Source organism: Thermobia domestica, chromosome 5, assembly GCF_964235325.1.
Source record: "Thermobia domestica chromosome 5, izTheDome1.hap1.1, whole genome shotgun sequence".
Taxonomy (NCBI): Eukaryota; Metazoa; Arthropoda; class Insecta; order Zygentoma; family Lepismatidae; genus Thermobia; species Thermobia domestica.
In genome coordinates, this window is record NC_137458.1 from 170,382,250 (window position 1) to 170,393,215 (window position 10,966).

The window sequence follows — 10,966 nt, forward strand, 5'->3', positions numbered from 1 at the left end:
TTTTTGTCCATTCCCTATATATATATATATATATATATATATATATATATATATATATATATATATATATATATATATATATATATTGACATTTTTTTTTTACAGAAAGATAAACAGTAAATTCTGAACATTTAGTTATAAAAGGAAAACTTCTAATAATTTTCCAGGAGGTAATGTACCTAAAATGGAAGCCACATTTCCTCGCTGAACTGCTATGCTGATACGTTGTATCAGAAAAGTAGTAGTCTGCTTGTTACCAGTAAGGTGTGCAATACGTTGGCCTATTTCTTTGATAAAATTGAGCCCTTCGAGGCCCCAAATGCCGCTTGATTCAATGGCTACGGGCACAAACATGTATCTATCGAGCAGATCTTTATAATTTCTTCTTTTCACGCATTCTCTACGGGCTGCAATAGCTCCTTCTCGAGATGAAGAAAGAGTGAGATTAGATGACGCGAAAGTGTCGGATCAGGTGAATTCCCAGAGAAGAATCCTCCCCCTCTTCCATGGTACCAGCGTCATGCCATCTGGTCTTTTGCCATCAGATCTGTTACACCCCACAGGTTCACGAACAGATGGAACTTCCGCCGATGTGAGTGCTCTCCAGATAATGTCATTCACGTTTGAATGCCTCGCATGTCTTCCGGAGCTACTTATACAAGACAGACCGTGTAGAGCATTCTGCTTGACTGATGCACCACATTTAGAGCAGTTGTGTGATTCACAGATGTCTACTCCTAGGCGAAGTGCAACTGAAACGAAAACTTTCGTTGGGAAGGTGCAGTCCTAGGGTGTGTGAAGGTAATGCCTGTAGCCAAACACCTGAAATTGGTGATGAGGAGGCGAGAAGTCTAGCCTTATCCTCTTGACTGTCTGCTTCTTGTAATAACACTGGTTGATATAATTTGATGATATATATTGTCAAACAAAATAAAGCTAAATATATATCAATAAATCAATATACCTATATTTTAGAAATACAATACGTACTGATCATTCGAACACTGCTCTAAAACACACAGAAACAATCAAATTTGTAAATAAAGAACTTAAAAAACTTGAATATTTAAACTGCACTATATCTATTGCACTTAGGTTCTGAAAGTTTTTTATTTTGGCGATAATGAGCAGCAGCACCGGAAACTCCTATATTATCTTACCAAATAGACCTACATGTTAATTGCTTCACTGGCTTTATGCATATTCTTGAAAAGTGACTGTACTCTTTAATTGTTCACTGCCGATAACTGTATGAATGTGTAATACAAAACTGGTATACAGAAAAATTTTAAAAATATTCATAATGTGATATTTCACAGGTCGCCTTTTGGAAGGGCGCACTGTACCCTTCACAGGATCTTTACTAACAGCCACTATGTGAATTTATTATGCAAAACTGGTATACAGAAGAACAACTAGAACCACTTATCTACTATAATGTGATGTTTCGCAGGGCACCTTACGGAAAGGGCGCACTGTATCCTTCACGGATTCTTTACCAATAACAACTGTAAGAATTTATTATTAAAAAAAAAAAACTTTATTTATAATGTGATGTTTCGGAGGGCGCACCGGGACATGTCCCGGTGAACCGGTGGGCCAGCACGGGCCTGGTATAACGTCTCCTGCCTGGAAAGATGTTTGTCTATCTAGTTTCTCATATTGTTTTTTCTGTTTCATGTAAGTTTGTTCCAAGTTGGTTTTGACTATTCTTGATTGTTATTAATTCATTTTTGTCGACTTGTATAGTATCCTTTCATCCAAACGTGCATTCTGATGGTGTACAGGGTTCGTACCCGAATAGTAGAAAACTAGAGGAATATTGTATGAAAGTGTTGATCGCGAAAATGACTATGGTAGCCATTTTCCCCAATAGATGTGGTGTTCTTGAACGAAGAATTTGAGACAGCCCTGTATAGCTTTATTCATTTGGCAAACAAGTCAAATCGAGGCATGGTTGTACGCTGAAGAGAATTTGTAAGTTAAATTGTATTTCTAAGTAAAATGCTGGAAACGTGTGGCACTATACACCGGATGTTGATCTACATACGATGTATTAAATGCGCCAAAACGTAGAATAATTTCCTGGTCTAAGAAGCTCTCTGTTTCCGGCAGTTATAGAATCGGTTATTCTTGCTACAACGTGACGTGTAGCTAATTCTATCGCCACTAATATGTGTTTAGCCCGCCCATTTTCGCTCGGAAATGGACCAAGCGTGTCAAAGATCCATGCTGATCCAATTTCTCCAACAGGATGGTGCAGTAATTCGGCATGTTTCTTTTCAGGTAATCTCTTCAGTCTTTGGTAGTCGGGACATGTCCTTATTTTATGCACTAGATTATTTTTGAGATGTGGCATATAGAATTTCCGTATAGCAGTTTTGTAGAATTTTGTGAAACCAAAATGTGGTGCGGTTGGCTGTTTGTGGAAGGTTGTGAACCACAGATTGGCAAGATATTTTGGTATACACAAAAAGTACAGAAGGCTGTAGTGCGGGTGATTCTGCTTCCTGTAGAGTATGTTATCTCTGATATACTTTAAAAAAATCTAGCAGAACTGTTGAGATTTATCTGGTTCTTTCCTTTCTAACACGGAAATGATGTCCTTATAGTTGTCATCCTTACGCTACTCCGTCGCTATGTTTGGTAGGAGGTCGCGATCCAGGGTTTGTAAAATAAATAAACTCTCATGAAACAAGAAGGAACTGAGCACTGTCATAACTCGATTAAGGGAAAGAATTTGTTATTTGACTTCTTATTCTATTCTTTCGTGAACCAGATCGTCCGTCTTTCGACCTGCTGCCGATCGGTTGAACAGCGTAAAATCCCTGTGACGTGAAGGAACGGAAATCAGGAAGTATTTGTGTGTTTCCTTTGTCCTCCTTTTAACCATTTCTTGTTTTTTCTTAGTGCATTCTGAATGTGGTGTCATAGTTTATTGTAGTGTATATTAAAATATTAAGAAGAATTTATGTTATGAAGATTGAAATAAGAAGGACAACTTCAGATTCTGGAAGTGCCCCGATGACTAACGTGTGGATTCATACCGGGAGAAGAGTATCCTTTACTTTTCAGTAAATGAATATGATAAGAAAACACATGACTGGAGTATTTATTCCATGATAAAACATATTTCTAAAATACTTATGAATATCTACAGAATTAGTATTAATATGAATCAGATAATATAACAAATCGTAGGAATAGGTGTAATGATAACTAAAAAATATTAATTGCTTCTCTTGAGTGAAATGTTAGATTTTGTATACTGTTCTTTTCCTTACGTTTTATATAACAACGATTTTGCAAATAAAAATTTATTTTTATTTCATGCTTCTTTTATAAATGTAGCTATTTGGCATAAATAAATAATACAAAAATGATTATTTTGTCAAATGAAATATTTTTTCATAGGAAAAATCCTTTTTTTAAAAAAAAACAATTTTAACCAAAACGGCTACATTTATGTAAAAGATGCTAATAACATAACGTGTAGAACGTACTTAGACCTTTCTTTAAAAATAAAAATTAAAAAATTCAAATGATTAGGAGCGAAGTTATAATAGACTAGTGCAATTTTCACAAAAGTTAACACCCGTAGGCATTTGACAGTCAAAGCGGGCAGATGTTTTTTTCTAAAGGATTTTAGCATGCTAAGTTCATTTTTATCGGTTGGCAGACTTGATCTGTCCTCTATTTCGCGCTATGGCACTATTCTTCAAAATGGCTGCCATGAGCATTAAAAATTCAAAATCCATGAAAATTAATGATCTTTACGTCAATGTTTTTGAGGCTGGAAAATTCAAATCTGCCGTCTATTTTTGCATAGTAGTGACCAGGTTTTAGGCTCAGCCATATTCCAGTATGGCTGCCATGATCATTCGAAATTTAAAATTAATGAAAATTAGTCATCTTTATATGTATATTAGTCATCTCTATCCACGCTTCCTGAAGTCAAGATGATTGAACATGCTTTCCAATTACCTCAAGGAATATCACAGATCTGTGGAGACCCCCTAGTTTTGGTAGTAGTCGTTTTTTTCCCATTTAAGTTCCATGAGCCTCCAGTACAGTGCCTGATCAACAGTTATCACAACGTGGTGTTGTCCGAGTTGCCTTGAAACTTGTTTGCACCTCAGAACAACAGTATGCAGTCTATTAAGTTCATGTGCTCGTGCTTGAACAATTGGCAAGTAACCAATACTTATCAGTTCTGGAAATGAGGTGCTCTGAACCCAATTAAAATGTGTCCACCCCTTTTCACTACAATCAGCTTCTTGGCGCTGAACAAACAAACAAAACAAAACAAAAAAAAAAAAGAGCAAAGTCCTTTGCAATACTCTGTCGTGATTGTTTACAGTTGCTTGCTGACCCTTCAAACCACTTCTTTTCAGCAATTGTTTTCGGTTTTGCTTTGCCCTCAATTACCCCTGCAGGAAAAATTTCTTCAAGAATTGCAGGAACATTAAGACTTGATTTTATTGAGGGTTCCAATGCATCCATACCCATGTCTGCTTCAGGTCCTTTCTGCCATGCTGCAACTTGTGTAGCATGAAAACTGATTTTCCATCAAAGTTAGAGTCATTAATATCAATATTGTCGGAGGTGAAGTGTACAAATCTTTCCGATACAAAATTAAGTGGCACTACTGCACCCGTTTCAGGATCCATTGATGTTAGGGTGCTCTCAGCTAATGCAGTGTCAACTTGCAAAATATTCTTGTAGCTTGTGATATGGCCTGCATTGTGGAAGAGGTTGACAAGCTTCTTTGATCGTGTTGCTTGATGCAAGGCACTACCAAGTCCCAAATGTTTAGGGGTCCAGTGTTTGACACGTGAAACATTATACACCATATCTTATCCAATACTTAGAATTCTGGCTTGGATTCTTGCTTCCATCTGGCCCAGTTCTTCATAGTCTTCATCTTCTTCTTCAGTATCCTTTTCAAGGAGGGCCTGACCCCTGAACATCAAATGCAGGAAAAGAAAGACACCGTCAGGAACTGATGATATCATTTGGTTCTCACTGACTACAAAACCTTTGTATTTAGGGTGGTTAAGGATATCAGACCGTAATTTCAGAGCAACGTGGACCATTTCAAGGAATTCATCAGTGGCTTGGTATTTTGGAATTAGTGTTGATGCATGTTCTTCACCTGATCTAAGTTGAGAAAGGGGCATATGTACAAACTGTGTAGGAACAAGCAGGACCTGCCTTTTTGGGAGTTGTAGAGCGAAACATTCATAAAACTCACGAATTCGAGGCTGGAGCTTGGATTTGAAAGTGCCTCTACGAGTAAGAAAGGACTGAGGCATCACCTCTCCTATCTCCTGCACCAGCTTACAGAAGTATTCCCAGACTGCTGTAAGGTCAAGTATTTGTCCTTTTTTGGTTGTTTCCTTCAGTTCCATTGTCAGCCATTCCAGTGCAATACCAGCCTCTTCACATGCATGCTTTTCTGTTCTAGATGTTGTCCTAAGGAATTTTTGATAGCAGATGTTGTGATACTTTCCTTCAGCGGCAATGAGATTATGCACTCCAGATAAGCGCACGTTAATGACTGGATCACATTTTGAGGCTTCCAAAATAGTATTACTCTTGTTGAATGTGATGACAGATGAGAGTTTTTTTTACTGTTGCTTCTTGACAGAAATACATTCTTTCCAATTCATGGATACCACTGAACTTCTCAAAACACTTCCCTTCTTACTTTGTGTCCTGACACATCCTTTAGAGGTGGATGCTTCTTTCGATGAGGATACTTTTGGTTTACAAAGTCTCGACAATTAATATTTACTTATAACTGAACAATAACAGCCCTTATGGTAATATAGTTTTCCACCAGAATACGAAGCCAGCAGAAAATCAAGATGATCCAACATATATCTTGTATCAATATCTCGCAGTTTTTTTCTTGTTTCCGATGCTGTTTTTAGAGCTGTTTTTCCTTTTCACCAAGTTCAGTGGTTGGTTCACCTGTATCTTCTGCACATAAAATACACAGTTCTGGGGCCACAGGCCTGTCTCTTTTAAGACTACATATGGATTCTATTTTTTAACATCTCAATTAAAACTCAATTTTCATAGAAGTTGCCTGAAACAAAAAACACCACTATTAGTAAATTCACAACACAGCTATTCTCAGTGACTGCAATGATTATATTATGATTCAAAATCACAGATTTCAGAGGCATGAAAATGACGCATGGGACGTACTGATAATTTAAATCAAGTAATATACCAACTAAATTTTTCTAAAAACTACTTCTCTATTTTAAGTATTTTGTTTGTTTGCTTGCTTGTTTAAAAAGGAGTAAAAGTATGCTCATGATTTCATGTGAGCCACACATTTTCACTAGCTATCATAGTCAACATGGGCCATGTAAACATAAGTCGGGACAGCAAATTTTCAAGTTTCTGAAGATATACCAATTGCTAACTTTGATGATCAAAATGCGTACAGGTTTTAACCTTCGTGAAAATTGACCGGTAGCCTCATAAATATATAGTTTTATATAGAGATCATAATAATTTTGATGGGCTTTCTGAAATTTTAATAATGATGGCAGCTACATTGGAAAATGGTAATGTCAAAACTAGTAACTTTTAAACATAACTTTCTTACAAGGCTGTCTGTATTCTTTATTATAAATTAACGAGAAATGTAACAGTTTCGGAAGTATATCACTTCCTTCTTCAGACTACTATTTCAACTGAAATCATAGATAACATAACATAATTTGTTATCTCTACCAATCAAGAATCAAATCTTGATTCTTGATTCTTGATTGGTAGAGATAACAAATTATGTTATGTTATCTATGATTTCAGTTGAAATAGTAGTCTGAAGAAGGAAGTGATATACTTCCGAAACTGTTACATTTCTCGTTAATTTATAATAAAGAATACAGACAGCCTTGTAAGAAAGTTATGTTTAATTTATGTTTAAGATGGACACAAGGCCTTTTTATAAAAATATCTATGTTAGTAACTTTTATGCAGAAATGGAAGGCAGTTTCAAAACATAAGGTTTAAGATAATGATGATGAATTTTCATTGATTTTAAATTTCAATAATTATGGCAGCCATATTGAAATATGACTGAACGTAAAATCCAGTCACTTTTATGTAAGAATGGACAGCAGATTTGCATTTTTCAGTCTTAAAAACATAAGGTTTAACATAAAGATGATGAATTTTCATTGATTTTAAATTTGAAATAATATTATTTGAATTTTTTAGCCACAAAAACATATGTTTTGACATAAGGATGATAAATTTTCATGAATTTTAAAGTTTTGATAATTGTAGCGGCCATATTGGAAAATGGCACCGTAGTGCAAAAACGAGGACAGATCAAGCCTGGCAACCGGTGAAAATGAATTTAGCATGGCCAAATCCTTTAGAAAACATCATATGCGTGCTTTGACTATGATTTGCCTATGACACTTTAAAAAGCATGAAATCTGTGATTTTGAAACAGTCTATAAGGGGTTAAGCAAGCGATGACTCATCATTTTTCCCAATTCCTCCACCCTCCCAGTCGCGGGTCTGACATGTCCACCATCACTTTTCTCATTCCCTATCTTATAAGAAACAAAATGATACCATCCACAATACTCTACCATTAAATTGCACACGGGATGAAAAAATTGACCACTAGAAAACTGACTATTATGTAAAATTTTCATTCCGAAATTCTTAGTTCCATAGTACATCATTATTATTCCACTAAAAATGATACTTTTTTCCTCTTGTACGTTCAGTACATTTTTCCTTGATACTCTTAGGTTAGTTTTCTTCGAGTTTTGCAACACACACAGACACACACACACTTTGCATAAATCCTTTGCGATCATTAAAACACTTAAAATACTTGTTTCCCATAAAAGGATTACACACATTACGTGAAACGATTACGAGAGATGATAATGCGAGTTCCTGAATCCCCGAAATGTAACATCGGTTTTACGATACTGTACTACAAGTTTCTCGAGTATAGTATTTTCATGCTTTGTGTTTATTTTTTTTTTTAATTAATTTCTTTAGTGTTATCTTCTTTTTGATATACGAATTAAAAAAAAATCGAACAGATGTGTTCGAGTTTCATTGTTTCGATACACTTATTGTTTAATGTTCCGGATCTTACTTCAAAGAGCAGCAATTATAGCGAATAAGTTCTAATTAACTCTCCCTGTCTTCTCTGTTAAATTTCATTTCAGATAAAATAACAAGCAAATACCTCGTAAAGTTAGTTTTCAACCTAGCTGAACCTTATTGAGTACAGTGATTAAATTCTATTATAAATACATTTAGTCCACTAATGAAATTATCTGTTACTAATTTTTACTACTAAAAATATTTGAAATAATACATGATAATTTGATATTACTGGAGCCACACCTATCTGAGCCAGTGGTATACATCACCGTATAGATTGATTTAGTAATAAAAGAATAATTCTGATTCGTTTTCGACATAACCATGATATACTTTTGATAATGTATCTTCTTGCTTGCAGGAACGATGTAGATGTGCAAATTGTACAAGAAACCATGATTGAAGATTACTCTGAATTTCGTCTTTACGAAGATTGTCGCAAAATAAATTTGAAGGCAGAGACAAGTTCTGAATTTGTGCACGATTCCAATATTACTTTGCATATTCACTTACTGTCCAAGGATATAAAACATTTTTACACCTGTTCATATTGTAAGAATGCTTTTTCTCCTGAAGTTAGACTGAATAGATCCTTAGTGCTCAAAGCTAGTAAAGTAGAATGTTTAGAGGAATGTACTGAATTTCAATCTGATTCGGGATTTTCTCCAAGTGGTCACAAACAAAATACAAATTTATGTAAGCCTAAATTAATTACAAATTCTAAAACGTATTATAGTTGTTCTCAATGTGAAAAGTCGTTTGCATCAAAAGATTATTTGACAGTACACTTCCGTAAACATACTGGTGAGAAACCTTTTGTTTGTCATGTATGTTCAAAATCTTTTCATCGCGAATTCATTTTAAAAGAACATTTAAATATTCACTTTGGTGTAAAGTGTTTTAGCTGTTCCACATGTGAGAAAAAATTTAATACCAAGTCTAAACTTAAAGTCCACGTGAAGAAAGTTCACACTCAGAAGTTCGAATGTCGTGACTGTGGTAGATTATTTTCATCATTGCAAATATTACAGAAACATTTACAGCTAGATCTAAACGATGTGTCAACACAGTGTGCTGACATTTTGAATAAACAAATTAATCAAATTAATTCTACATCTATAATTAGTTGGCCTTACACGTGTAAAATATGTGAAAAGATATTTGATAAGATATGTGCATTTCGATCTCATTTGAAGTCACATGTAAAGATTAAAACTTGGGAGTGTACAGTTTGTGGAAATTGTTTTTCATCCTCATTTAGGTTGAAAATACATGTTATGTGTCACAAAAACGAGCCACTATTCAATTGTGCCTACTGTGGTAAAGAATTTTCGTTCAAAAGGAACTTGATTGCTCATATCAGAACACATACATTAGATAAACCTTATGCATGTAGATTTTGTACAAGACAATTTACTCAATTTTCAGATCGTACCAGGCATGAAAGAATTCACACTGGTCTTAAACCTTTTATATGTAAAATTTGTCAGAAATCATTCGCTCGTAAGTATCACCTCATAAGTCATAGGTCAGTGCATGACGAATTACTACCCATTTATCCATGTAACAAATGCACCAAAATTTTCAAAAAGCGCGATAATTTGTCGCAGCATGTGCGGAAAGTTCATGTTCCAAGGGAAAGAAAATATAAATGTTCCAAGTGTAACAAAATGTACTTTACAAGAAGTGAATTGTCTAAACATGAGGACAGTCATGTTAACTCAACATTTTTCGAATGTAAAACTTGTGGATTACAGTACAAGAGCAGGGAGGGACTTCATTTCCATTTGTTTTCTCACAATGGTGATGCGAGGAATTTTGTTTGTGATATTTGCGGAGCTAAATTTTTTCGCAAATTTATCTTAAAATCTCATATAGCAACACATTTTCATGAAAGGTTATTCGCTTGTGAAATTTGTCAGAAAGCATTTTATTCAAGAAAGAACCTTATTAGTCATGCAGAAATTCACAGAAATAATCTGTATGAATGTGCCCACTGTGGAAAACATTTCTCTCGTAAAAATCGTTTACGTCGTCATTTAATGACTCATGTACATTCCTATACGTGTGCGCTTTGTTATAAAGAATTTTCTCGCGAGAAATTTCTGGTGGACCATATAGTAAATAATGAATGTACGCAAACAGTGTAAGAAAATTCTAACGTTGTAACAGTTCTAGAAAGTGATATGTGCAATAAATTTGTTACATCTATATGTATTAATCACAAAAGTAGTTAGGAATTTGAAAATTGATCCGTAGAATTTAGTATGGTTCAGGTTTTCAAAGCAAGTAAAATAATTGACATGTACCATGCAAATTTAAGTTATGTAATTGATATATTATAGCATATTTGCATACTCAGATGACTTTCTTTTCATTTTTCGAGTTGCATATTTAAATAATTTTCCGTTTACTTCTATTTATTTATTTATTTATTTTATTTCATTTTTTTTTTAATTTTTGCTTTGTAGATCCATCTACGAATTACATTACCAGTTTTTCTTAATTTTTTTTTCCTTAACCAAGGGTGGTCTAACGTGACTTTTGCTTGTCTTTTTTGTCGGTTCTCTGAACTTCTTTTTTGTAGCGTAATGTAGAAATTTTAATTTCAATAAATTTTCAAATTTTTCTTTCTCGAAGAGGAACAGTACCCTTGGTTTGGCCTGTGGCCATTTACGTGCATTCTTTCTGTGCTCATGTGTAACAGCGTCGATCTTCTGTGTTTGATCCTAGTACTGGTTCGTATTTCAAGCATTACATCCTGTCGTATATATCATCAGTGCTGAGAAACAGAAGTTCAATTAGG

General features: G+C 34.6%; 1 protein-coding gene across 1 annotated transcript in view; it reads left to right on the forward strand.

The window, feature by feature from the left end:
• LOC145686272 (uncharacterized) overlaps nucleotides 1-10,523 on the forward strand; it is a 72,429-nt gene extending 61,906 nt beyond the window's left edge. The window contains exon 5 of the mRNA XM_081759402.1: nucleotides 8,522-10,523. Coding sequence (XP_081615528.1) covers nucleotides 8,522-10,310 — 1,789 coding nt within the window. The 3' untranslated portion in view covers nucleotides 10,311-10,523. The remainder of the gene's footprint in view (nucleotides 1-8,521) is intronic.
• Nucleotides 10,524-10,966: the final 443 nt, after the last annotated feature.